The sequence below is a fragment of the Antennarius striatus genome, chromosome 21 (assembly GCF_040054535.1).
Source record: "Antennarius striatus isolate MH-2024 chromosome 21, ASM4005453v1, whole genome shotgun sequence".
Lineage (NCBI taxonomy): Eukaryota > Metazoa > Chordata > Actinopteri > Lophiiformes > Antennariidae > Antennarius > Antennarius striatus.
This window is the reverse complement of record NC_090796.1, coordinates 16,711,939-16,739,618: the sequence shown is the minus strand read 5'-3', so window position 1 is coordinate 16,739,618 and position 27,680 is coordinate 16,711,939. Positions and strand designations below refer to the sequence as shown.

The 27,680-nt window shown below is 46.4% G+C and overlaps 3 protein-coding genes across 3 annotated transcripts; all 3 read left to right on the top strand.

The window, feature by feature from the left end:
• Positions 1 to 186: 186 nt before the first annotated feature.
• LOC137588131 (gap junction gamma-1 protein-like) lies at positions 187 to 10,369 on the top strand. The gene is made up of 4 exons (XM_068304984.1): positions 187 to 1,520; positions 4,032 to 4,094; positions 4,740 to 4,804; positions 8,130 to 10,369. The coding sequence occupies exon 4, from the start codon at positions 8,174 to 8,176 to the stop codon at positions 9,488 to 9,490; it is 1,317 nt and encodes a 438-aa protein (XP_068161085.1). The 5' UTR covers positions 187 to 1,520; positions 4,032 to 4,094; positions 4,740 to 4,804; positions 8,130 to 8,173; the 3' UTR covers positions 9,491 to 10,369.
• A 770-nt stretch (positions 10,370 to 11,139) lies between these two features.
• Positions 11,140 to 16,580, top strand: dbf4b (DBF4B-CDC7 kinase regulatory subunit). Its single transcript, XM_068304964.1, has 12 exons — positions 11,140 to 11,227; positions 11,593 to 11,776; positions 12,240 to 12,431; positions 12,881 to 12,931; positions 13,011 to 13,080; positions 13,227 to 13,291; positions 13,411 to 13,450; positions 13,539 to 13,584; positions 14,249 to 14,380; positions 14,465 to 14,597; positions 14,756 to 14,886; positions 14,957 to 16,580. The coding sequence occupies exons 2-12, from the start codon at positions 11,630 to 11,632 to the stop codon at positions 16,032 to 16,034; spliced, it is 2,085 nt and encodes a 694-aa protein (XP_068161065.1). The 5' UTR covers positions 11,140 to 11,227; positions 11,593 to 11,629; the 3' UTR covers positions 16,035 to 16,580.
• Positions 16,581 to 17,707: 1,127 nt separating this feature from the next.
• On the top strand, positions 17,708 to 27,269 carry LOC137588125 (disintegrin and metalloproteinase domain-containing protein 11-like). Its single transcript, XM_068304963.1, has 26 exons — positions 17,708 to 17,946; positions 18,030 to 18,181; positions 19,427 to 19,503; positions 19,721 to 19,787; positions 20,234 to 20,316; positions 20,529 to 20,586; positions 21,317 to 21,374; positions 21,553 to 21,683; positions 21,946 to 22,020; positions 22,097 to 22,168; positions 22,253 to 22,419; positions 22,540 to 22,624; positions 22,712 to 22,802; positions 23,075 to 23,126; positions 23,201 to 23,300; positions 23,475 to 23,546; positions 23,639 to 23,731; positions 23,832 to 23,912; positions 24,016 to 24,066; positions 24,150 to 24,213; positions 24,293 to 24,398; positions 24,474 to 24,593; positions 25,309 to 25,477; positions 25,564 to 25,678; positions 25,811 to 25,901; positions 26,375 to 27,269. The coding sequence occupies exons 1-26, from the start codon at positions 17,904 to 17,906 to the stop codon at positions 26,421 to 26,423; spliced, it is 2,322 nt and encodes a 773-aa protein (XP_068161064.1). The 5' UTR covers positions 17,708 to 17,903; the 3' UTR covers positions 26,424 to 27,269.
• The last annotated feature ends 411 nt before the right edge of the window (positions 27,270 to 27,680 follow it).

The following is a 27,680-nucleotide window of genomic DNA, read 5'->3' as shown; positions in this document are numbered from 1 at the left end:
GGTTTTACCAACCAAAAGACACCAGTGTAAGGAATGTAAAATAAAATTTTGTTTTAACATACATTTATAACAAATAATAGTCAAATACAGTAATTTTCGAGTTGGTTTAAAAGTTAATTCGGTTTAAAATGTTTCATGCTTAAATTTTGTGAAGTGAAATCCAACTGACTCAGGTTGTAATCTACATGTGGACGCTAGATGTCGCTAAAACACTTAGTTTAGTCAGTTTAAGATATTCAAATATAAAACTTGTGCATTTTAAAAGGGTCGAGTACCGGTAATTCATGTACAATATTGTCCTCTCATTTTACCTTTGTAGTGACTGTCATCTACCACCAGAGGGCGATTCTTGTTGAAGCGTTGTAGTGACTGTCACTATCCGCTAGAGGGCTCGCTTATTTAATACAGTATTTGTAGCGACTGACTACTGGAGGGCGCTTGTTATTGCCTTGTTGTACTGACAGTCATTAACCACTAGAGGGCTCTCTTATTTAGTTTTGTAGTGACTCATTTGTCAGCACATTTGACACAAGGAGTCCCGAGCAGCAACAACTGCAGGAGGACACATGCTAACATGTAGCATCAGACTGGTGAAGACACCCCCTAGGGGGTAAACAGTAGCATACGTAGCATTAGACATGATGAAACACCCGTGGGGGGTAAACAACTCATTAAACTGGGACAGGGGGCTGTGATGGTGTCATATGTTGTATATTTATGTTGTCAATGGACACTGCTGATTGGCTGAGGCGTTTGCCGATTCAGCATCTCCTTGTGATCTTGTCTGAACACCTTGAACTCCATCTTTTTCTTCTTCTGTGGTTTTACATCAGAGTAAATCATTCCTCAGATGTCTGTGCGTCTGTGCCACATTAATGATTACCAGTATCATGAAGTTCTGATGTATTGATTGATCATTGAACTGATAATGTTGGATGGACACAGCTTTGATCCATGTGGACAGTCTTTACCAGATAGATAGATACAGTAGATATGTGGTTTGCAAAATGGATCAATCAGCTACTGTGACGCACCTCAAGTCCAGTCGTGACGGGTTCCAGGACTTCTTCTGACCTGGGAACTATGTTCTGCTGCTGCAGGTGGATGTCTGAATGTTGTGTTCCTTCATACTTCTTACTGGTCGTTATGATGACATCAGCAGTAAAAACCGTATCACCGTTGGTCTGCTTGGGATTCATGGCTGTCCTCACCGCCAGCTCTGGATGTGGAACTCTCAGCTCCATTGATTGTCCCAGTATTGATCTTCAGTTTAGGTGGTATGGAGGCTGACATTGCACATGTCTATCTATTAGCATTAAATTGGCAGCAGATAACTCCACTTCCAAGCCAACTCCAGTGACCTCCAGAGGAAAGTGGATAAAGAGGAAACTCAATTTAACCAATCTGCAGATCGCTGACAGAACCGCCTCCTTATAGGTGCACGCCGTACCAGCTGATACAGCCCTCCCCAACACCACCAACACCAATAACAGAAGATGCTGTGAAGCTGCTTTGAATTGGTGGGTCAATCTGATGATTGCTTTTATTGATACCCTCATTGATTTGTCTCCATTCCCCTCTGAGGTGAAAGATAACTCAGTTAGGAGGTCTCTGAATTAGGACATGGACTTCCTTTGCCAAATGCCATCGGGTTGATTTGTCGGTGTTCCCACTACTTTGTGTTTGATTGTTCTGCTGATAGCTAAAGGAGACAGCCAAAAGTCAAGCAAATACATTTGAGCAGGAGCAACAGTTAGCAACAAATGTCCTTTAGATGAACAACGGAGATACAGTGACAAAGATTCCTTTGCTTGGTTGTCCAAGCAAACATTACAACAGTGCTGCTGTGTCCTTGAGGAGGAGTAAAACCTCCTCCCTCCATGAGATCAGGAGTTTCTCTTTCTGCTCTGCTGATGCAGCAGTTGATAAAAGCAAACATTGTATTGAAAAATCTCAACAAAGTGTCTTGGCACCCGAAGGGCTGGTCCATCGGCTCAGGTGCGAGAACCCAGAAGAAAAGACTTCTTGTTATTGACCTTGTTCCTTCATCATGTGATCCTTGGATTGTTCCTGGTGTTCAGAAGAAAACAGAAAATAGCAACGGTCCTGAGTGATTCCTAAAACCTATCAAACAAACTTTTGTATGTGTTGGTTATCTCTCAGCCTGACAGAGTTAGGGTTAGTTAGCCAAACGTCTGGATCAATGGTTCAACCCCATCTATGTGAGAACCTCGAGGTAGACCTGCTCCTCCTTCACATCCAAAGGACACAAGTTGTTTAATATTTGCTTAGGATCCTCCTGGGGCCTGGATCCTCCTGGAGTAAATCCCAGGATGGGCCAAGAACACGCTCATTTAGATCGAGAATGCCTCGGTATCCTCCAGGAGGAAGTGAAGAGTGTTAACAGGATGAGGAACCTGAGAGTACCTGTGTACACCAATTTTTCAAACTTACTGTGTTAGCTCAGAAGTGGCTGAACTTTGATATGATGGGATCTTAAATATGTCGTTTTTGCTTGATGCTCCCTCAGATTATCTTCTTCTGTTGAGTTATAGTTTGGTCAATTTTGTGTTCCCTACATTTGTTAAGTTTGACATCACAGGATCGACCTGCCTGCTGAACATGGTCTACAGCATTAGCCAAAACACTATTAAATATGAATAATCCTTTGTTGGATCTGTGGCATCCTCTTCTTTGTAGCTCTACCATACTGGTGACATCACCGCTGTTTATACTGGCTGAGTTGTGTCAGACTGACCTTCACATTTAAGATTCATTCATTCTAACCCGTTAAGGAAACTTGTGGAGAACTTGGTAGCTGACGAGAACAAATTTTATAGTCACAACTTGAATCCAGAGCCCGATGAAAGAGCTGCTGGTGGCTGTTCAGCCTCACAGACAACGGCGTGATAAACGTTGTTTGACAGCCTCGGTCGTTGACCTTCGTGAGCTGGAAGATGCCGGAGGAAACGAGTCAGAAGAATGGGTTAGCAAGATGTCTAACTCCTCAGATTGAAGATAATGTGCTGATAAAGCAGCTGCTGTGTCCTTGATGACAGATATGTCTGTGATTGTTTAGGAGGCAGTAGAACTGGTCTTTCGTGAGGAAGACTCCACTGATACTCACCTGTAGATAAAGGTGACAGACACAGGTGTGCTGCACACACTGGCTTCTGATTGTATCTGACAATGGCTAACGGTGTGTTCACATTGGACGATTTCCTATTGCTAATGATAAGCTGTAAAACAATAAGCGAGTAAAACAAGCAATTTTCTATAGTGGAAAAATTGCTAAAGCTACAAATTGCTGAGCAACAGCGTTGGATCAAAATTATAAATCTGAAAGTGGCTGGTATGAAACTCCAGCTAACATTAGCCATGTTCAAGGCTATTATTAAACATAAATGATGTCTGTCTGACAGCTAAAACTGGCTAATGTTAGCCATATATGAAGGGTGAGGTAATATTGAATATATACATCCCCTTCTTGGCAGCCAACACCAGCTATCGTTAGCGGTGTTCAAGACTTATCAATCACAAATGTTTCCCTACCTACAGCTAACGTTAACTCTTAGCCATGTTAAGTATTATCAAAATATGAATGCTCCTCTACTATTGGCTATATCACCCCACTGACGGCTAACTCATGTTAGCCACGTTCTAGGCTAAGGATTATTTAATATGAATTTTACTTTCTTTTTTTTTTTCTTCATTTGATCTGTTTTACTGTACATCCCTCTCCCCTCCCTCCCACTCTCTCCTCCCGCTTTCATTCCATTTCTCTATCTCTCCCTCACCTCCTGTCTCTCTCTCCCTCTCTGTCTGTCTCTCTTCCTCTGAGCCCCTCCTCTTGTGGGATTAGTTAGTCTTCCTCAGCGCCTACAGTCGAGCGCTGGCTTCTGGTCCGTCTTGAGGAGAAGTCTTTCAAAAAAATCACCTCAACGCTCTTTAAACGTTACTTGTTTAAAACATTTTAGCTGTTCCTTTTCTGTGATTTGATTATTTGATTTTTTTTTTCTTCTGACAAGCAGTTTTTGGCGGGAAACATTGATCAGCTGTCAGAAGGATGAAGATGATGTGAATTCACACAGGAGGTAAAGCTCTCTTTTTCTGTATCTCTCACTCTCTAACACACACACACATGCACACAAACAGGCACACACACAGTCGTCCATTAGCTTCGGGTTTAACTACCTAATTATAAGTTTTGTCATAGTATAACATGTCTGAGTTAAGACATACAGTTTTAACAGGCTTCACAAAAGTTACGTAGCATTAACTGATAGTTAAACTTTTTATCTATTCATCATGGTGAAGATCTGAACTTGTTTGTTTAGTTAGTAGTGATAACAATCAAGAACAGCAAAGCATTGTGTTTGTAAAATCAGTATTTGAGTTTTTAAAACAGTTTATTATCATGAGACTGCTGAGACTGATGGATCGGCTGAATTCCTCAAAAAGTAATTAAGTTAAATGATTTTATCCTCACTTATTTTAGAGTATTATTCAATGTGGATCTGTAAACCGCTCACATCTACAGCGTTTATCATCGAAGGACTCACAGCATCCAACTTTAAATTGTTGATTTTAAACCAAAGGCAGTAAAGTGAAACCTAAGTGAATTGTACAGCTGATATAATCGAGATGACAGTCACACTTCTGTCCCAGTCCAATAATATAACTGTTTAATTTGATTTAACAGATGTTTTACGATTTTGTTTGTGGTGCTGGCTTTGCAGGCACATGGGGTTTGAAACATCGCCAAACTCTGGCCTGGAGGGAAGGAAGGATAGAACACAGAGAGGTAAAGGGATTGACTTCAGCTATGCATAAATACACTGAATTCATGATTCTGCATGATCAGAGCAGGAACGTTCAAATAATCTATAATTAAATCCTGCTTGAAAGCGGCAATGTATTGTAATTGTCAGTGTTTTTGTGTTTGTTTGTTCATATGTCCACCCAATATCTTCGCAACAGTTGCAGATAGAAAGATGAGACAAAAAGCGCATTATTCGGGTGGCAAAGGGGATGAAAATGAGACGATGACCTTGACCTGGAGAAAACTAGTTCAAGGTCAAATTTAAACTTTTAAGATAGGAAGAGGAGGGAGGAGGCCAGTGTAAGACCAGAGATCAAAGCTAGTGCTTTGATCTACCTATGCACTAGCTTTGACCATAGATCATAGCTAGTGCATAGGTAGATGAAAGCTGGTACTTTGATTGACCTACCCTGAAAGGTCGAAGCTATGCACTTGTCAGGTACTACTTTCAGGGTACCCTGACCTAAGCCGCAGGATGTTGCAGTCTCTGACTGCCTTGGTTCTTGTTATTACTGTTATTACTATTGACTGTAAGGGAGCATTTCACCCCTTAAAGGAATAGTCCGTCATTCCAGCTGTTGGATGGTTCCTGCAAGTTTCACAATAAAACGGCATGACAGTTTTCACCAAAACAACTGAAACAGGTAGAGACTCATTTTAACAAACAAACATTAACAACCAATTCACGGTGAATACTTCAAAAGTTTAATAATTCAGTAAGATTTTTCCAAATCTTTGAACGTTCCTTTGGGCACCGCTTCAAATCAGAACAGCGACTCCAAATTGGAGGAAGAAACATTGATGAAGAGGATGAAACATAGATGTATGGGAATACTGGCTGGTGTGGAGTTTGGAATCTGGTGTGAGGTTTTCCATCCAGATGAGGAAGTCCCACCCTGGAGGTCGTTTTCACCCGTGTTTGTTGTGAATTAGTCCCTGGTTTGAAGCTGTTTCCTGTTGACGTGTCATGGCAGGTGTGTATTGGGTGAAAATGGTGAGATTGTGGTTCCGACAATCCTGGTGTGACTCCAGTCAAACTTTTATTACTCATTGACCTCATGTCATTTCCCATCTAGCGTCCTCATGCACATCAGCAGACTGCGACCTTGTTACTGCCTGCTAGTTAACGGTGGGTGTTTCATTCTCAACACATTGGGGCAGGGTGGTGTTTTAACTGCTTGGAAGGAAACCACAAGCCTTCACATTTCAATCTTAAAGCCTTCTTAGACAGGCTGACTGCTTCGTAAAGTTCCACTCCTCAAATAGTTCTTTTACTGGCGCTGTGGGAAGCTGGAGACTGGGAGACATCTGGGGAAAATTCTCTGGATCACCTACAGGCCTTTGACGTGGCACGGCTAGCATTGCGGCTACAAAGCTAATGCTACACTTAGAGGATGTGTAAAACATTTAAATCACATCAAATGCTAATATTGTCTTTGTTGTTAAATGTCTGTTTTTAATTTTAAAACTTATTTTTCTGACTCAAACATTTGTTTTTTGGGACAATGTTGATAGAAATACGTAACAAACTAACGGAATTAATTTAAAGTCCATTTTTATATTGATGTAACTAAAATGTGGATTTCTGTAGAAGTTACTAAGACTGACGGAATAATTTTGGGGAAAAAAACAGTGTTTAAATGTAGTTTATTCAAAAATTTACTCCAAACTTTATTTAAAAATATTCCAAACCAAAAAAGCTTTGATAAACAAATAACAAATTAATTTCATTTAAAATTTTTAATATATATAAAATTAGATATAAATCTAATCCATTGACCCTGGGGTCAGGCTTTTCATAGGTTAATCCATGTGTTATTTCATGCTAGCTGCTTCCTTTGGAGCGCTGCTGCAGGATGCTGAGGTGAAGATAAAGGAGTAAATCATTTTCTGTCTTTCTACTTCCTAGCCGATTGTGAGACTTGTGTTTGGGTGCTAATGGCTGATTATACAACTCTTCCAGATGTGCAGATGTGAAGCACATGTGCTTCTTAATGAGATGGTCAAGGTGTTTTCTCTGCAGAGAGAGACACGAGGAAGCATTTTAACGGCAGCTGGACCTGGTTGTTCTTCATTCACCCACTGAATGCATGTGTGTGTCCTTTGTGTCTGTGACGAGCGCCTCCAGGGCTGGACCACAGCTGAAAAACACTTTTACTGGTGACGATGCACAATTGAGAAACTAGAAACAGCAAGGGTTTACTTATATTCTTCATTAACATTCAAGAAAACAAGTTGCGAGCGCTGATTTTGATTTATTTTCCATCTGCGTGTATTGCGAAACAGAGAAATCATTTCAATTGTTAAACAAAGCTGGTGTTTTGTTTCGGCAATGCCTGGAGGGTCTGCCAGTGTGGTCGCACGAAGATCACAAGCCTCTTCCTAAACACTGAAACTTTTATTCCAGCTAACTGTGATGATATCACTGCCTTCATCCGTCCCAGAAGAAGCTGAAGGGGCTCCTTCATCACCTGATCTTGCTGGCGTCAGGCTCCAGGCTTATTCTTAGACTGATGACAAGTCAGTTTTAACAAAATCGTCCACCAGAAGCCTTTGTCTCACATGAACAACTTGTGGAGATGTCTGCCCCAGAAGAATGCATGAAGTAATGTGTTAGCACAAACCGTAGCTAAAGCTAACGTCCATCTCAGATGAGGATTCCAGAGTGTTACATGCTACATTATCAACATCTCCCACTGCAGAAGGAGACTTTTGATATACTGATAATTTTAAGAATTTGTTTTCCTTTTAAGTTTGATTGTTTGAATGCAGTGACAGCCTGAGAACGATCCCTGTCTGGTTTACCAGTAGGAGGCAGATCTGAGTCGCACAGGTTCTGACAAGTTCCTGAAGAATTCAGCAAAAAGTTTGACGTAAATGTTTGAAAGAGTACATTTATAGTCCCAACTGAGGTGCTCATTTGCTGGATATCACCTCCTCCTCCATTATGATGAGTGATTATATTTATTAGTGTTGTAATTTGGTGTTATTTTAGCAAATGGTATGATTGTAATTCATGCAGCCGGTATTTGACCTGTAGAGTTTGAAGTTCCAGTTTATGAACAGGATAGCGATCAGACACATTATGGTTATGGTTGAAAATTCCATCGTAGCCATTCCTCTTCTTGTGTGTATTAATGCCAGCAGTACGTTTACACAAGAGCTTCAGGGTACAGCTATTAAAAGAATCAAGGATAAATGTGCTGTTAATGTGAAGCGATGCCTGCCCTGATAACCACGTGTAGAGTTGGAGAGACTCTCAGAGATGAGGTCAGACTAAAGAATAATGGTCTGACTCTCTTCACAGGTCAAGAGCTGCATTTTGTCTGTCGCTGCTGTTAATCCACCACCATGAGTTGGAGTTTCTTGACTCGACTACTGGATGAAATCCACAACCACTCCACGTTTGTGGGCAAGATCTGGCTCACCGTCCTCATTGTGTTCCGCATCGTTCTCACGGCCGTTGGAGGCGAGTCCATCTACTATGACGAGCAGAGCAAGTTCACTTGCAACACGGAACAGCCCGGCTGCGAGAACGTCTGCTACGATGACTTTGCTCCACTATCACACGTTCGCTTCTGGGTTTTCCAGATCATTCTGGTGGCCACGCCTTCTCTCATGTACCTGGGCTATGCTGTCAACAAGATTGCTCGTGCAGAGGAGCGAGCAGGCAGTGGCACTGCCAGGGTTTTGTTGCAGAGGCAATCAAAGAAGAAGTTTTATCTCGCTGGTAGAATGCAGCACAGGGGCATCGAGGAGGCTGAGGAAGACAACGAGGAAGACCCCATGATCTATGAGTTGGCAGATGTGCAGAGTGACGGTGGCGGACCAGCAAAGGAAAATGAAGATGAGAAAGATAAGGCCAAGGTGCGTCACGATGGCCGCCAACGTATCAAAGAGGATGGACTGATGCGGATTTACGTCCTCCATCTGATTGTGCGATTCGTGCTGGAGGTGGGCTTCCTGTGTGGACAGTACATCCTGTATGGGTTTGCTGTGCCCAGTACCTACATGTGCTCGATCACTCCCTGCCCTCACAGCGTCGACTGCTTCGTGTCCCGGCCCACGGAGAAAACCATCTTCCTCATCATCATGTACACGGTCTCCCTGCTTTGTCTGGCCCTCAACATATGGGAGATGCTGCACCTGGGCATCAGTACCATGTGTAGGATTGTACGCTCCCGGCGCACGAAGCTGCCCGATGAAGACTTTTATGGGCTCATGCAGGGAGCTCTTAACGAAGAAGGACTTAACAGCGAGGATTACAAGAGTTATGCTTTTTCTTGGAACACACCATCAGCTCCACCCGGGTACAACATTGTTGTCATGTCTCCTGGTGAAGCCACAGAGCAACCCCTGCCCATCACCGACCTCACCAATGCCAAAATCACATGCCGGCAGAACGACGTAAACATCGCCCAAGAAGAGCGCCAGCAGTACGCCGATAATATCGAGAACCTGTGCAAAGGACGGATGGGAGACGTTCCCAGAGGTGTTCATAATGGTCAGCTTCAGAACAGGCCAGAGGCTGACGGTCGGTGCAGCGACCACAACAAGCCTCAACATGAACGCAAATACCGCCAGGGTTCCAAACATAGTTCAAGTAAGACTACAGATCGAGGCAGCAGCAGCAAGTATGTAGTCATCAAACGTTCTGAGTGGATCTGAAAGGATCCTAAATAAATGATGGCAGGTGGCCTTTTTATATTGCTGCGACATTGGGTCTTCAAATATGTGATGTGGCCCCTGAGCTAAGACAGGATTACTTTCAGGTCCAAACATTCAAACTGAGCCCTTCAACACAAATTCTGCCACGTTTATGCTAGAACAGCAGGATATACCCCAATTCCAGCTCAGTCTTGATCTAGATTACAATTCAGGAAGTTGTGGCTGCTTTTTATGATTCTTGATGAATTTACTGTAACCTAGTGTGCCTTAAATAGTCAATTCTGCTTATTCCAACTTATTTTCTACCAAATGTCCTGATGACATGAGCAAAAACAGGAGTGAATGCCTGATTAGCATCATTATCATCCAGGGATGATGTTGTAGAACTTAATACTAATACAGGTTTAATGAAGAAGACAAAATGCTTTCAGTTGGTAATTATTGTGTTTTTCCATTATGCGGAAGAGCTGAGAGATTAAACATTGATCAAATTGCCAATGATTATCAAATGGTACCATGTCTTAAATTTTCTGGTTGAAATGACAAACAACCCTCCTTTTATATTTTTGAACGATGTCACTGGATTTTGGTTTCAGTACAAAATCAATGATCACATTAATAATGTTACGATGGATTGAGCTAACAGATATGTTCACAATACAAGCCTGTTTATGTTTGTTTATGTTCTGAATGTTTTCTGTGTTTAATGCATTTGAAGAAACTGAATCAGATTATTTGACATTATTCATGCATTCTTTATTTCCAGATTATCAAACTGAAATGACGTTAAGGCTCGCCTTTTGCACTGTGCCAGTTTTCTTTTGAAGAAATATTTTTGTAAACAAATAAGTGCATGTGTTGAATAAAGAATTGATCATATTCTGTCTTTTGTCTTGTATTAACAGTTGTGGAGTATAAAATACATTGTTAGTGAATAATGAAGAATATATTTAATTCATGTAGACATTTTTAGATTCACCTGTGAAGTTTATGCAGTGATACTCACGGCCATACCGCCACCTGCTGGACAGGAGGTTGCTTGATTATTTATATTGATGAAGGACAAAAATAGATTAATAATAATAGAATCATATGGATAATGTGTGAACAAACTCCTCCATCCTCTCAGACTCTTCTTGATGTGTTCTCCACAGCGTCAGTCTTCAACTGATGGCTTCTAGGGGCCTCATGTTGTCTCTCCTCAAGTTTATCCACATGTTAAACTCACTGAGCAAAAACATTTTTTTTACACTGGTATACTGAGGACAACTTTAATTAGAAACTCTATTGTGAAATAAAACCTACATTTAATAATTTGAATTTAAATTACTGTAATCATAAAACAGTATTGATGATGAGTTAATTTCTTGAAATGAGTTAATTTATTGAAATATTAGTTCTTACCAAAGAGACCAAATCTCTGTAAAATAATGATTATTAAAAATAAAACCAGATTTCTGCTGAGTATCTGACAGTTTCATATCTCTGAAGGTTTTCAGGTCATTTTGATGTTGAAATCTTTATTTAAATTATTTTTGCAATTCTTTTATTTTGTTTTTTGAAACGAGTCAAAAGTCATTAACAGTGAGGGATGGGGCCAGCAGACGAGGTTGGGGATTACTTCCGGGGCATATGACGCTCATTACGTCCAAGTGTCGTCTACCCGGATGTGACGTGGACAACTCGCCAGTGTTTTTAAAAAGCGGCGGTTGGTCCTTCAACTCTTTCCAGCTAGTGGTGAGCATCATTTCTTCTGTATTTTATATAATCTGAAGCGTGACGTCTGTGGGAATGGATTAAATTTAAAGTGACGTCATTACAAACTGTTTGTGTGTATTTGTTGCTCAGATAACTTATATCGTAACGGAGGTTTAGCTCTTAGCTCGGGTCAGCTAACCTCACCTAGTAGAAGGCACAGTAGCTAAACAACCAGAGGCTGTTGTTGTTGTTGTTTGTTTTTACTGAACTTGCGATATTATTTTAATGCAAAATGACGAAACATCTCATCTAACTGGTCAGTGTTGCTTTAAAGCGATCTCTTTTGACGCGTAAATGCTAAAAGTTGGAGAAGTCGAGTAACGAGTTGCTTCCTGCCTCTTCAGCTGGACCCTGGAGGAGCTGCCCGTCTCCGTTACCATCATGCAGCAGCGATGTGCGAAGGAGCCGGGCCTTCTGGGTCCGCTGGGTCCCGGGCGGAAGAAACTGGAGGGGAAGACCTTCTACCTGGACAATGTGAAGAAGCGCTCCACGGCCCTGCTCCTGGAGACCCTACCTCTGCTTGGAGGGGTAAGCTGCTGGGGTAACAAGGCTGGTGTTGACCTTCTGTGGGCATTCTTGTTATAGACACATTATTATCACACTGAGACAACCTTCAGACTTTCGCAGTGGAGTCCCAACAGTTGATGTTGTATTGATTCATTTAAACTGATGTATTGTTTATTATCAGGTGATCAATTGTAGATGTTCCTACTAAACCTGACAAACGGGGGGATTGAATAATACAAGTCAAAACTGATAAGTTGAATTCTGAGTTTTGAAATGTTGGCATCATTTTTAAAACAAACCTAAACAAAATTTAATGGTTTGTTTTTTGTACTTTTTCATTTTAAGTCCTGCAGAAAATTGAAAGAAGTGCGGGAACATTAGAATAGAATATTTTTTAATTTAGATTTATTCACACATTAAAACATTGTCAGCTGATTTGGTTACCCACTGAAACTAAAGTCAGTAACCCTTTTTTCCCCTGAAGGCTGTGGAGAGTTTTCTGCACCGGGACGTGAGCTTTGTTGTGACGGGAAGCCAAGAGAGTCTGAAGAACCTGAAGTGTCCAAACACCAAAACTGTGACGAAGGAGCCGAGTGGAGAGGCCCAACATCCCATAAAGACGCAAGGGAGCCTCCTCAGCGATGACAAAGGGCGACCGGGAACTCCTAGATCAATGGTTCTAATCACACACTCGTTAAAAAAACCTTTCACAGTTCACACACACACACACACACATTTCAACGACCCCCTTTGACACACCCATCAACCACTGTTGATGAGCCAGATGGGTTTTGATTATGGTCGTTGGAGTATGAATAGCACTGACCACACCTCACAGGTTTAGTAACTGGGAAAAGACCAGCCACTGCTAATCAACTTCAAGAAACTTTCTTAAAGTCCAGTGGATTGATTTGAACAGCTTTGGAGATGCACACACGAATATTATTTAACCCAATAATATGCCAAAGTTGCTGATGACTGTGTGGGATTGAAGGTCAATTACAGAAGCTCGACAGGGAGCAGCATTTGTGTCCACCACCAGTCATGCAGCATAGAAAGTAGAAATGTTTTTCAGTGTAGAAATGATGTTCCTTTGGGGGTGGACTGAACTCTCTGTCTCCGCAGGCCTGTGGCAGCCGTGGGAAGGCTCTGCTTGAAAAAGCCATGCGGAACAACGTGAGTCAGATTGCTTTAAGCTCGTGTGTCCATGATGGGTTGATGCCGGTCCTCATCTTGACTTAATGCTGTCTCGTAGGAACAGTTGCCGAAGAACAGCGTTTTGGCCAGTGCCCGGTCGTGGGGGGTGAAGATTCTGTACGTCGATGGTATCCTTTTCACATCACCCAGTATGTGATGCATGCCCTGTGCCTGTTTCACAGGAATGCAGTGAAGCTCTGCACGCAGCAGGTGGCGCCACATGACTGCTGTGTATATTTGTCAGCCAGGATATTGCTCCTTAATGTCGCATTAGATGTCCTTTTCTATTTGAAACAACTGACACGAGGGAGCTTCAACACAGCCAACAGGAGGCCGGAGGTGAGATGAATAAGAAAGAAGATCATTCACAGAAATAAAACTCTTAAAATAAAACACAACTGATGTCCTGTAAAAGCTGCTTCTCTCAAATTTGAGCCTTGTTCTGCTTTTTCTTGCAGAGGAGCCTAACCAAACAGCAAACTCCTCCTGTTGTCAAAGGTTAGTTGGATCCATAGGTGCTGTGTCTTTACAACAGAGTTGACTTTCTGCGAGTTTAACTGTCTGTTTGTCTGTTCCTGATCTGCAGCTGCCGCTCTGAGGTCTCCTTATCTTAAAATCGAAGACCGAAGCAGGTGAGTTTTATCCTGGCTATGTTTGTGTGTGTGGGGGGGGGGGGGGTAGATGGAATAGTCTTCTGCAGGTGAGGAGTGATGGGACTCAGACTGTGATCGGATCCAGTGATCAGATCCCACAAGAGAGGTGACACCAGATATGAGCTGACTAACATAATTCACAGAAGATGAAGCATGAATGTAAGCTTTTTACAGTTTGAGCCACTACGGAGTTTTGTTCTGGCAGCTTTAATCCTGAGTCTAACGTGGAACCAGCCCGGGTTCATGTAGCGGTTCGTGTACCAGTCCGTCATTAGCAGATTAGCTTTTTGGCTCTTCCTGCATAACGACAGTGAAACAATGGGCGACCCTTTGGACCCCACTCGTTGCTCTTTAGGGAGGTTTGTGTTTCAGCTCGGATGATTTCTATAATTGAACCAGTACCATTGTGTAACGTGATGACACCCCCAGTGGTGGGACGATCCTCCACCCCCCAGGAGCTCAGGTGGATACCGTGTCTGAGACGAGGCTCTCCTGTGCTCCTTCTGGGGGGTCGATGTGTTAACGGTTCATCTCAGTTAACGGGCCAGAGCTCGGGAAAGTTCAGAATCCTTCCAGTGTAGTATTTCCTGGTGTCTGATGGTTTTACTTCACACTGAAAGCTGTTTATTTATTTTCTCACCAGGAAGTACAAACCTTTACACCTGCAGTCCATGACCTTCCCCTCCCTGTATTACTGGGGTCGTTTCAGTCCCTTTGAATGTCCTCCTCCTCCTCGGTTCAACCAGCAGACAGAACAGGGCCAGAACAAACCCAGGTTGGTTGACCTGACGTCGGGAGATTTGACCCAACATTTTGGGTGTTGCTTTTTACCTGTAATTGTTCATTCTCTGTGAATCAGGCAGAAGAAAAGAATTGAGAACAGCATGAAGGACAAATCTCTGCTGAGCTCTAACCAGTCACCATGGAGACGCCGTAAAAAGGACCTGTCATACTGTGAATGCTGCCATCAAGCCTTCGCCCGCCTGGACGAGGTGGAAGCCATTAACAATTACTAAGATTTCTTATTCACTCATGTTGCACATTAGTTAGGAGGAGTGTTGACATGAAGGAAAGATGGAAAAACAGACTGGTGTCAGCTGGTCCACTGGAAACCCAGACCCCTTATCTTTTGTGTCTTGATACTTTTCAGCATCTGCAGTCGGATCAGCACCGAGCCTTCATCCTGGATCCGTCCAGCTACAGCCTGGTGGACGTGTGTTTGGCTCAGATGCTCCCAGGATTCGACCCAGATCCTCGGGAGTCAGAAGAAACGATGAACCGGTGAGTTTAACGCCGTCTGATTGGATGGGGAGGAGGAATTCTGTTTCTAAAGGTTTGTTGGTTTTCCTAGAACCCCCTTGCCCCCCCAAGATGTCTGCGAGCTGGACCCCCTCACTGATGCTGAGGCAGAGCATGCTGTTCAGGAGCTGCAGAGACGGGGCTCATCACTGGCAGACCCCATCCAGGATCCAGGCCCTCCTCCCGCTGACATCCATCCTCCGTCTCTCAGTCCAGACATTCCAGTCCTGGATGTGGAAGGCCAAGATTCTGCTGGACAGCAGCCACCATGTTTATCCCCCCACCCTTACTCCCTGCCTCCGGTCCTCAGTCCACACGCCTACTTCATTCAGGAGCCCCACTCCTCTTACTCAGACCCCCCTGCCCTCAGTCCTCAGCAGTACCACGCTGCAGAGGACGAACACATGTCTGAAAATGATCCTGCAGAATATGCGTTTGAGTCAGATGCAGGTCCCATCTCTGTTCCACATCCTCACCAAGGAAGACCCGATGGCATCACCCCCTCCCGGAGGTCTCACTCCCTCCCTCAGACGTCACCTGGAACACCAAACCCCAAAAAGCGCTGCAGGTCGGCCAGTCCCGAACTCAGGTGGAACAACAAGAGGAGGAGGATGAGCGGGACACACGGATGGACCGATCCAGGACCCCCTGAGGTGTGGCCATTCTCAAACCGGGTGCATCTGCAGCAGACTCTCACCTCATCAGCCCCCGATCAGACTGATGTCATTAGAAATGGTAGAACTTGTGCTGCCTCTCAGCTCTCTTCAAGGGCAAACCCTCCTCTTGAAACACCAGACTCCCACCCGTGCCTATCCCACTCCACCTCAGCATGCATCGAGTCCGCTCTCATCCCAAACTTCCTCAGTCAGTCGTTCTCAGACTCCGAGTGGGACTGCAACCTGCTCTCTGCGGCCCCGACCACGTCGGCGCCGTTGTCCAGCAAGCCGAGCTGCAAACTCAACGAGGAGGTCCTCCACAGGCCGGGCGCCTGGATGCAGGACGCTGACTACGAGTCGCGCCTCCACACCGTCCTCCAGACGCCAAACCAGGGGGCGTCTCTGTGTGGGGAGGAGCAGGACCCCTCTGCCTTTAACAGGACAGTGGTGCAGGTTGTCGAGGTTCAGCACTGACAGACATGAAACAAGAGTCAGCACTTGAACTCAGCAAAATACCACAGCGAAGGGAATAAATATTTAAATCTCAGTGTAGACTACTATGAAATATTTCATTGCAGATTTTTATTTTACGATGCTCAGTGGAGGCTGCAATATTTCTGCCCTTTGTGCAGTGAGGCCTGAGTGAAGTGAGCGTCTGCTGACTGCAGGCTTTCAGCATCCGTGTCCGGGAACACTTGGAGGCTTTAATGAGGCCTTTCTGAAGGGGGGCATTACTCAATTACTGTAAGTGCTGTGTCTGGATCAGATCCCAGCCGCCCTGGCGTTGATGAGGACTCACACACGAGACGGTGAACTGATGTCAGGAAACGACTCTTGAAGGTTGGCGGAAGGAGACGAGAGCACTGCAGTCGCAGGAGGTGTCATGGCCAGTGTCAGATCACCTTCCTGAGGAGCAGATGGAGTCCAAACATCACGCTAGACGTTTTAAAGCAAAGAGGATGTTGTCTGCATGGAACTGCCCCTGTATTTATATAAAGTGTTTTTAATAAATGTTTTTAACCAGTCATTTCCTGGTGCTTAGGCCACTTCCTTTTCCCAAATGCTGACTCTGCATGGCGGCTGGAGGAAAAGCATTTGGGCGGGCCGTGGTGGAGGAGGATGAGGGCAGCAGAGGGTCGATGTACCCTTGGCTCCTCATCCCAGATTCCAGCTGACACAAACAATATTTGATATCTATAAGTAACAACATCCAACTAGAACATTCACTGTGAGAAATGAAAGATGTCATGTTTGTTCATTCAAGTTCATGTAAGTCAGGCTCAGGAAGAAAAGATGAAACCATGGATTATTTATTGTTGCATTCATGAAGCTGAGATTCTCATGTCTCCACTAACCGGAAGATTTATTATCCACGTAGTCCGGTTCAGTTAACATTTTAAATTTACAGACAGGCACTACCTGGCCACCAAGGACCTCCAGAGAATCAGGACCTGAATTACCGTCATAATTAGTTTTAGTTTTAAAATTAGTTTACGGCTGAATAAGTAGTTGGATTTCAAAGAAGGGGACTCTTAGCTACAAAATATTAAGATTTAAAAATTAAATTCCAAAAATAATCCGATTTAAAAACGCTACTAGTATTAGCACACGAATTAGCATCTCGGTACAGATGTTCGTGCTACTGGGCTAGCGTTAGCTTTAGGGCTAACGGGTTAGCTTCGTGTCTCATAAACGTTAAGAGTTTTTGTTTCGACCAGACTATTACAAAACTTATTTTTCCTTTACCGGAAGAATCTATTCATTGTTGGAATTTTTTTAATTTGCTATAACGGATACGTAACGAGCTCCTGAGCATGTTTGTTAATTGCTAAGCACCATTTTCTTTTAATTTTAAATAAAGGTTTGTATTCAAAAATGGACCCGGTTTCACCAAAAATCAGTGAGTTAAATAAAAATTTACAGTTTGAAATAAAATTAACGTTAAAAATTAAAAGTCTTGGATAAATTAATTTCCATAACATCACCGATGGACATCTGGATGGATTGTGCTGTTTGTTCCCCGGACCATCAGCTGACGTCATGGGCTCCGGACCCGGCAGGTGTCACTCTGGGGGTGGTCCCGGGGAGCCCACGTGCTCTTCGTGTCCGGGTCCTCCCCGCGCATCCCCGCCGCCTCCACGGAGCCCGGTAACGTGATCGCGCTCTGGATCTCGGTGACGCCGACATGCAGCCGGAGCCCAGCGGAGGAGACGCATCGCGGTGCTTCTCAGTCGCCTGACCGGGGGAAGGAGGTGAGGAACCCCGCCGCTGTGTTCGTGTCCACCGTCAAAGACGGCTCGTCTACAGCTGCACCGGGGATTCCGGCGGGACTATGAGAGCATCATGCGGGCTGTGAGATGCTTGCTGTTCGCTGCGGTGTGCACAGGTAACTACCTACCTGATGATGCTCGGTGACCGGAAAGAACACCGGAACGCTTGACCGAGCCCTCCCTCGGTGTCTCCCGCCAGGTCTGACGGGCTGGCCCGGTGCGCAGGGGAGACTGCCCCCGGCGGAGGAGCATGTCCAGCCCCAGAGGCTCCTGCAGCAGATCCACTCCGAGAAGGAGCTGCTCCACAGCCGCCTGGACACCCGTGTCCGTGAACACACACCTGGAGACCAGGTTTGTGTTCAGCCCGTTTCATCTGTTGGTACTCGGATGGGACCCTCAGGGTTTGTTTATTCAAGGGGCCACGGGGTTCCCCACAAAACTGGAATTATTTACTGACAGACCCATCAAATACAAAACATTTTGTGTATGATGGTTTGGAACTAAAATATCCATTAATGCATAGATAAATTTTTATGTGTGTATTTTATGTTAAACCATGTACGTCTGACCTTCACCTGGGCCTCATCCATCAGGTAATATTTCACACCTCCACCTGTCCTGTCAGTGGACGTCTGACCTGGAGCTGCTGAGGTCAGCGTCTCAGTCGCTACGGTTCTGACCGGTCAACAGAAATGTTAATCCCATCATGCACTGCAGCTCTAGTTCATGTGTGTGGTTATTTGTTAAAAGTTAAAGGTTTGACTGGATACAGGACTATGACCCCAAACTGATTTAAATACTTTTTTAACAGAGAATGTTAACTTATTTTAGTTTCTTCATTGTTAAACTGACCAATAAAAATGAATGTGAATATTTTAAACCGGGGACACCTGACCTATGCCCCACCTTCCGCAAACAGTAAAAGTCAGTTTGTTCTTCTGTCCATCTATTGATCTGGTCTGGACCAGATCCAGGTGATGCAGGAGATCCTATGTTGGCAGCTGAAACACAGTGGGACTGGTTTGTCCATTCTGTGCTCCTGTAGAGGAGAACCACTTCCTGTGTGGAGCCTGAAGATGCAGCGTCATTATAACAGAAACATCTGATTTCTGTTGGACTTGTGTCTCACACATTAGTCAATGGTCGTAGTTAAAACCCTCTTCCTGTTTGTGACTTAAGAGTCTTGAGCTGAGACTCTTTGTGGTGTTTAAACATTGAATATTTAATATGAGCCTTCTCCACAGTCAGCGGCAAGCTCTCCCGATGACTCCTTATATGGGCGTACGTATATGGACCAGTTAGATTGATGCTAAGTGGTTTGCAGAGAGAGGATGCTGAGACTGCTGGGCTGATGGGGCCAGTAATGTAGTGATGGTGGTGGTGGTGGTGGGGGGTCACCTCAGAGGAAGGTCAGATGGAGCTTCAGGGACCAGATTTATCTTTAACCCCAGGGATGAGGATGAGGATGATGATCATCAGCTGGCCCTTCCTCCGTCCCCTACCCGTCATTTTGTGTTGTGACATCATGAAACCGTTGACGTTAACTCTCAGTGTATGAACAGTTCTTGACCACCCCCGCCCACACCTCTCCCCCAGCCCATCCATCTAGCGCGGAGCAGCTTCTTGGTGAAGGCCTTCGGCTCAACCTTCATCCTGGACCTGGAGCTCAACCAGTAAGTCCAACATCCTCACTACACTGCCCCCCCCCCCCCACTGTCTGGGTTATTCTGGTATCCTCTGTCCTGTGATGACATCAGACCGACACAGCAGGTGTCAGTGTGGCATGTTAAGATAACATTTGTGTCCAAGACGATCGATAATCAATAACAGAACGTTATGCTTCATCAAACAGGCACAGAATTAATGCTAACGTGTTTTTCCCTCCTCCAGTAACCTTCTGTCTACGGACTACGTGGAGCGTCACTATGACAACGACGGACAGCTGTCACAGAGTCTGGTAGGTGTGTTAATGACTAGAGCAGCCGGTGACCCGGTTCAGGTTTGTCTCCCCCCGGACTCTGAAACCGTCTCTGTACCTCTTTCACTCTCTTCTGAAGACCACCTGACCAAACAGGACGGTTACCATGGTTACCAACCACAGCAGTGAGGATGTTTCTCATCATGAGGGGAATTGAAATCGTCGTTATTTCAATTCCGACTAACCTGACCTTTGGTGCAGGTGGTCATAGGTTCACCTGAGGTCATATGCAAATTATAGCTGTAGAGTCCAAAGAAATGCTCCGCCTTTGTGTGTCACCTTTTCACTGGTCCCTGTGAACCTGAGTGGTTTGACAGACCTGAGCGCCACTTCCTGTCTGTGGTCAGGACTGGACTGGAGGGTCTGATGCGTTGTGATGTCACTGAAGGGTGTGGCGTTCATGGCGACCTGTGATGTGTTTCCAGGGAGGAGAGCACTGCTACTACCAGGGGCGTCTCAGGGGGCTGCCGGGGTCCTGGGCCGCCCTGTCCACCTGCCACGGCCTGCAGTGAGTAAACACACGCCTCACCTGGAAGCTACGCTACGTGTGGCATGATGTGTAGCTATGTTCCACAAAAAACGTCAAACATCTTAGCTTACATTAGCTTAGCTTAGCTTATTTTAGCTCAGCAAGAAGACAGACCTTTAACCTGCAGGTACCAGATCGGCTCACGGTACCCAACCTACGTCTATCTCACTGCTGCATGTCGTGTGTTTCAGTGGGATGTTTTCTGATGGGAATATGTCCTACAGCATCCAACCGGTCGACGGCAGCCAGGTGAGACCACATTGATGCTGATTGGACGAGCCGTAACCACGAACATCAAGTAGCAACTAGCTGATGTTGATGTGAAAAAACTTCAGTCACACATTCTGACCTCATACCTGTCAAGACGGCGATATACAAAACACACACACACACACACACACACAGAAGGTGTAGTTTTACACGTGCAGCAGAGAGACTGGTGGGACTGGGAGGAGAACGTTTAGACTGGGAGAGGCTGAGCTGTTTTCCATTAAGGTCCACAGTGCAGCTCAGTTACATAGACTGAGGCGATGGATCGATGCTACAGCTCGTGTTCTGATTGGTCGGTGCTGCAGTTCGTCCTCCGACTCGCTCCCTGGGTCATTGTCATCAAGTATTCATTCCTAGTTCATGTCCTCCACAGCGTCCATCGGTGTTATGGCCATTATGACAACGGTCATCAATTATTCATCAGAGCACTTCGCTTCCCGCCAGACTCAGACCCGCAGAAGCCTCCTCAGGGTTTGAATGATTTTTAAAGCCTGTTTCCCTGTTATTATGACAAGTCCTAAATAAACCGAAGAACATCGGGTTCAAATATTCACACCAGACACCTGGAAACGGGTCCGAAAAGCCTGTTCCTGAAAGGACCGGCTCACCAAAGAGGAAAATACCTCATGATTACAAACCTGAAGAATAAGAAACCAGTTTAAAACACCTGATGAAGAGACTACTTTTACATTCTTTCTCTCTCTCTCAGGTGGATCACGTTGTGTATCGTGTGCCTGACGGTGATCTGGCCCCGCCTCCTTGTCCAGGTCGGTCCACATCAGAGAACCTCGTCCGACTCCTGAACCTCATGATGTCACATGATCTAAAGTGTTCAAGGATACGCTCTCCTCTCTCGTCCCAGTCGTCTTCTCCTCTTCCCTCTTTCCTCCTCATCTGGCTGTGATATTGATTTGTGCTGTGGGCTAAAGTGTTTATGTTTCCCAGGATGCTCTCTGATAAGAGCGGCGCCGAAAGACGACCTCGATGTCGGGGAGGCAGAGCAAAAGCACAGAGACGACAAGTCTGAAGACAGGAAAGCCGTCATTGCAAAAGGCCTGAGACGCTCGAAGAGACAAGTGAGTGTTTGGTGGCGTGACAGGACGGCTTTGAGCCGCCGCCGGCGTGTCTTCATCCGACGCATCCGTTCAAACATTTGTAGACTTTGGGGATTTAAATGTTGGGGAATGTGATGTTTCCAACCTCTAAACCGAACACACCTTCAGTCAGTTAAATGTTCTTCCTGATCACGTCTGTAGATAGTTTTTTTTTATACACCTACGCTGCCTCTAGTGGCCTGCGGTGGTACTGCTCGACTCAAACGCGCTTTCCGTCCTTCAGGTGCGGCGAGGTCAGCGCACCGTCCAGACGGAGACCAAGTACATCGAGTTGATGGTGGTGAACGATTACGAACTGGTGGGTGTGAGGCGGCGACTGCTTGTCTTTCGGTGACGATGAGGAGCGTTAAGAGTGTTTTCCTCTCTCGGGTCAGTTCGTGCAGCTGCGGCGGTCGACCACTCAGACGAAGAACTTCGCCAAAGCGGTGGTGAACATGGCCGACGCGGTGAGTTACAATCTCAGGACGCCCGCCCCCCTGAGAAAATGTTTCCTGCCTTCTAAGTTGTGGTTTCACTTTTGTCGAGGTCAGATCTTCAAGGAGCAGCTCAACACGCGCATCATCCTGGTTGCCATGGAAACCTGGTCCTCCGAGAACAGGGTGTCGGTGGGCGACGACGCGCTGCTCACGCTGCGAGACTTCATGAAGTACAGGAAGGAGAGCATCAAGGAGCGCTGCGACGCCGTCCACCTCTTCTCGTAGGCGCTGTCCCCCCCCTCCCCATTTTTTCTCCTCCTGCTTCTGTTGCTGACTCCTCCTCCTCGTCCACCTCCCTCAGCTCCTCCTCCATCTCCTCTTCTTCTTCTTGTCTTCTGCAGTGGGAGGACTTTCATGAGTGGTCGCAGCGAGGCGGCCTACATCGGGGGGATCTGCTCCCCCACCAGAGGAGGTGGCATCAACGAGGTGAGACTGTCACAGATGTATCGATAGTGAACTGATCAGAGTGATTGATCGTGCCGTCTGAGTCTCCGTCTGTCGGTGTGTGTTCAGTTTGGGAGCGTCGGTCCCATGGCGATCACGTTGTGTCAGAGTCTCGGCCAGAACATCGGCATGATGAGGAGCAAGGAGCATCTGACCGCCGGTGAGACGCACGGACATGAGGAGCGCTCCCTCTAGTGGTCAGATGACAGCAGTGCAGATTGGAGGAGTCAGGTTTCAGTCATGCAGACAGAATTGTGGGATTGTGGGAAATGTAGTTTTTGGTCAAAGCACACTTTTGAGCTATTTATTTTAAGACACTGACCTTTTTATACTTTTGTGGGGCACATAAAATGACCTGGGGGGCCACATTTGGCCCCCGGGCCTTGAGTTTGACACAGGTGCTACAGGCAGATAAATGCTCTGTGTGTCCAGGAGGCTGCAGGTGTCCCGACCCGTGGCTGGGCTGCATCATGGAGGACACAGGGTGAGCAGCTCCGTCCTTCATCTGACACGTAGCCCCTAAACATAACCTGACGGTGACGTCTGTGTCTCCACCAGGTATTATCTATCCAGGAAGTTCTCCCGCTGCAGTATCGACGAGTACCTGCGGTTCCTCCAGCTGGGAGGGGGCAGCTGTCTCTTCAACAAGCCCAGGGAGGTGAGTCCTGTCACCAGCTCCCACTGGACGGGTTCTGGTTCCTTTAGCTTCTCCGAGCTCTTCAGGTCAACACTCTGATGTCCAAACAGAAATGGGTCCTCCTCAGTGGAAACAGTTCTTTCTCGGTTAAACTGTTGTTAGACCTCTTGATTAACGTTTTTTTTCATCCTGCAGCTGTTGGACCCACCGGAGTGTGGCAATGGGTTTGTGGAGCTGGGGGAGGAATGTGACTGTGGATCCGTAGTGGTGAGTCCACCAAGGAATTTACTCTTCATGGTCTTTATGTTAAAAAACGATGACGAGAGCCGACTTCAGACCAAAGCCTCTCTCCTCCATAGGACTGCTCACGAAGTGGAGCCAACTGCTGCAAAAAGTGCACACTTACCCACAATGCCATGTGTAGCAATGGTCTCTGCTGCAGGGACTGCAGGGTGAGCCCCCCCCACCCCCATTTGTCTCCTCACCTTTGGTGAAGCTCTCTTTCTCTTTTAACCTTCTGCTGCTGCTTCTTCTTCTGTGGTTTTTTGACAGTATGAGCTGAGAGGAGTGACCTGCCGCGATGCCGTCAACGACTGTGACATCCCAGAGACCTGCACAGGAGACGCCCGCCAGGTAGAAGACACCCGATCCAAGCTTTCAGGATGTTTGGATGATGATGATGATGATGATGATGATGATGATGATGATGATAATGATGGTGATGTCTCTCTTACAGTGTCCTCACAACGTCCACAAACTGGACGGCTACACCTGTGACGCCGGACAGGTAAAGGCTTAAACAGAAGTGGCGGGATGACTTCCTGTCCTTCTCATCCTCGTCTTAATCTTAATCATCATCTTCTACTTCAGGGTCGTTGCTATGGCGGCCGCTGTAAGACCAGAGACGGCCAGTGCAGGACCCTATGGGGCTACAGTAGGTTCTCACTGAGCAGAGGTGTCCACCTGCAGGTCGTAGGCGATGCTGACTCTCTCCTCCTGCCCCCCCCCCCCAGACTCAGCAGACAGGTTCTGCTATGAGAAGCTGAACTCTGAGGGAACGGAGAACGGGAACTGTGGACCAGACCCGGCCGGGCAGGGATGGCTGCAGTGCAACAAGCAGTGAGTGAGCGGGGGGTGGGGGGGCTGGTGGACCGCGGGGCGCTGACCGTGTTTTCTCCTCGTGTCGTCCGTCAGGGACGTCCTGTGTGGGCTGCTGCTGTGCACCAACTTGACCGACAAGCCCAGGTTTGGGGAGCTGCAGGGGAGGCTGACCAGCCTGACGGTCCACCACCAGAACCGCTTCATGGACTGCAGGTCGGGAGTCCTGGCTGTCTTTGATCGTGACCTCGAAACCTGACTCGCTCTTTCTCAGTGTCCCGACTCACTCTGGAAGAGGATCACATGATCACTGATGTCGTCACGTCAGAATCGTATTTAGAACTACAGTAATCCCTCGTTTATTCACGCTTCAAGATGCACGGCTTCAGTACATCTCAGATTTTTAGTAGGTAGTCACATGATACCGTATGCTCATTCTATTGGCTGACAGTAAATTAAATAAACACTTAAAAGTTTTAAACAGTCTATCAGAGTGTGGGAAAAGATAATACAGATAGAAGGTGTTTTAATATCAGTATGGGGGGCGGGGTTCATAAACGTTTAAATTACCGTAAATAATAAAATAGTTAGTCACTACATCGCGGACTTTTGTGTTTTGCGGGTGGTTCCTGGAATGGGTTAACCACGAGGAACGAGGGATTACTGTAGATCTGAAGATGGAAATCTTTCCTGTCCCACATGACGTGAACGCAGCATCACCATAGTTACAAGATGTGTTTCAAACTCCATTACAAAAAAAAAAAACCTACTGGAGCCCCTCCTCTGGCCCCTCATTGGAGGGAATCGTCCAATGAGAGCGGGGTGATCAGGGAATGCCACTCACTTTAGAAATTCTGTTTAGAATCCAAACAATCTGTGTTCAGGTTGTAAGCAGACAGGTGTTTTACCCTTGACCCCGTGTGGTGTTCAGGGGCGGCCACGCCGTGCTGGATGACGGGCTGGACCTGGGCTACGTGGAGGACGGCGCCCCCTGTGGGCCCAACATGATGTGTTTGGAGCGTCGCTGCCTCCCCGTTCCGACCTTTAACCTCAGCAGCTGCCCGGGCTCGTCGTCGTCACGCATCTGCTCCCACCACGGGGTGAGTCGGTCGCCGCCGGGCCCCGCCCCGCCCTCAGGTGTTGGATCTGGTGCTTCAGAACACGCGTCCTCCTGTGTGTCCTGCAGACCTGCAGTAACGAGGTGAAGTGCATCTGCGATCCCGACTACACCGGGAAGGACTGCAGCGTCTTCGACCCCATCCCCATCCCGACGCCGCCAGAGGGGCCCGAGAAATACAAGGGTGGGTTCCCCACCCGACGAGTCCCCGAGCGCTGAAAGGGTGTCGGTTTAATCCCCGGATATTCCACACGCCTCACGTGTGATTTTATTCCTTTTAGTCCCTTTCTCATTCCTCACTGCTTCCATCCCACAGGTCCCAGTGGCACCAACATCATCATAGGTTCGGTTGCTGGTGCTATTCTGCTGGCAGCCATAGTCCTGGGGGGGACTGGCTGGGGATTTAAGTAAGCCCCCGTCTGCTTGACGTGCTCCTCGCTAAGCTATGAGCTAACTCCTGCTTGTTTCAGAATGCCGCTCTGCTTGGATGGCCGTAGCACGTTCACACCAAACCTGATCAGGTGGTGTCACACCTGGAGTAGAGGGCGTGGTCAGGACCCGACGGTCCCGCCTGCTAAAACTCTAAACCTGCAGCTTTGAATTCAATTTTAGAACGTGTCGTTTCACGTTCGGTGTGAACGCCACACGCTTTCATGATTGGACGGACGCTTTAATGCAGATGCTTCGCTGTGTTTGCATCCACCCTGCGTCTAACCCCGCCCCCTGCAGCCGACTGGTTGACGAGACGCGTGAACGCTCCTCAGGACTTTGGTTCTGAGCTCTGTTGCATGTTTGTCTGCTCTCTGCTTCGGGTCGACGTGAACCCGCCGATCATCTGACCTCAATTTATTTTTGTCTTCCTGCTTCCCTGCGGCTGCAGAAACATCCGGAGAGGAAGGTACGACCTCGCCTGTGATCCTGACCCCTGATCGACATCAGGGTCCCGGATCAGTTCAGCTGGAACCACACGTCTGATCCTGTCACACACTTTGTCAATTTTTATTTGTAGGACAAAGAATCACTATCATGTAGCCTGTGCTAGCTCGTTAGCTTTTTCACTTGCAGTTCTTGCTGTAGATTAATTTGAAAAAGTACAAATCTGACCTTATGTGGACCAGAATAAAACATGGACACAGCGTTATTTACAACAACCTTGTGATGTCACGCAGAATGTTTCCTCCATCAAGTCTGGAGCTTCACTCAGCTAAACACTCGTTTCTCTTTTCTCTCCACATCTTCCCCTCCTTTCTTCCTTCTTCTCCTCCCAGATCTTCTGGCGTCTGATTCGCGCCCGCCGCCCCGCCATGCCCCGCCCACCTCTCTCTTTGTCTGAAGAGACTAAACAAAGATGTCTTCCGCCCCTGAGCCCCTCGGCCCGTTTCCTGTTTCCTCCTCTGATTTTTCTCTCTCCTGGATGCAGAGGACTCCTCCTCTTCATCACCTCTGTCTTTATTTATTTACTCCTGGACATTCATGGCCTCCTCCTGTTGCCATAGCGACTGTTGTTGTGCTTTAAGTGGTCTTAAGAAGGTCTTTGAACGCATCCGTCCACACGGAGAACAGTCGTTCACCGCAATACTAGAGCTGTGAGCCACCGGAGGAGGTGTGATGTGTGTGTGTGTGTGTGTGTGTGTGTGTGTGTGTGTGTGTGTGTGTGTGTAGGAGGTGTGTGTGTGTGTAGAGGGGGTGATTTCTGATACTTAAGCTGCCTTTCATGATTACCCACAATTCACTGCTTTTACTTCATATACATTGATGTATGAATATCTGCTTCCTGCAGACAAACTGATGGTTAATCCCTCTGTTGAAGGGGGGGGGGGGTTAGGGTTAGTGTTGGTTAGGGGTTAAATTAGGGTTTGGTTCGGGGTTAGGAGTTGGGTTAATTGGTTATGGTTGGGTAGGTTTAGGGTCAGGTTAGGGTCGAGTTAGGGTTTAGTTTGGGTTAGGTTAGGGTTTAGGGTTGAGTTAGGTTAGGTTAGGATCAGGTTAGGGTTAGTTTCTTGTCAGGTTAAGGTCGGGTTAGGTTAGTCCTGGGGTCGGGTTAGTTCAGCAGCTCACGTGTGAAGCTCACGTCTGCAGGTGTAAACTGAACGCTTTAACACAGAATTAGACGTTACCCAGAATTCTCTTCACGCTGAGCTCATTTAAAAATGATTCACCTCAAAATCTCTTCAGGTGATTTCCAA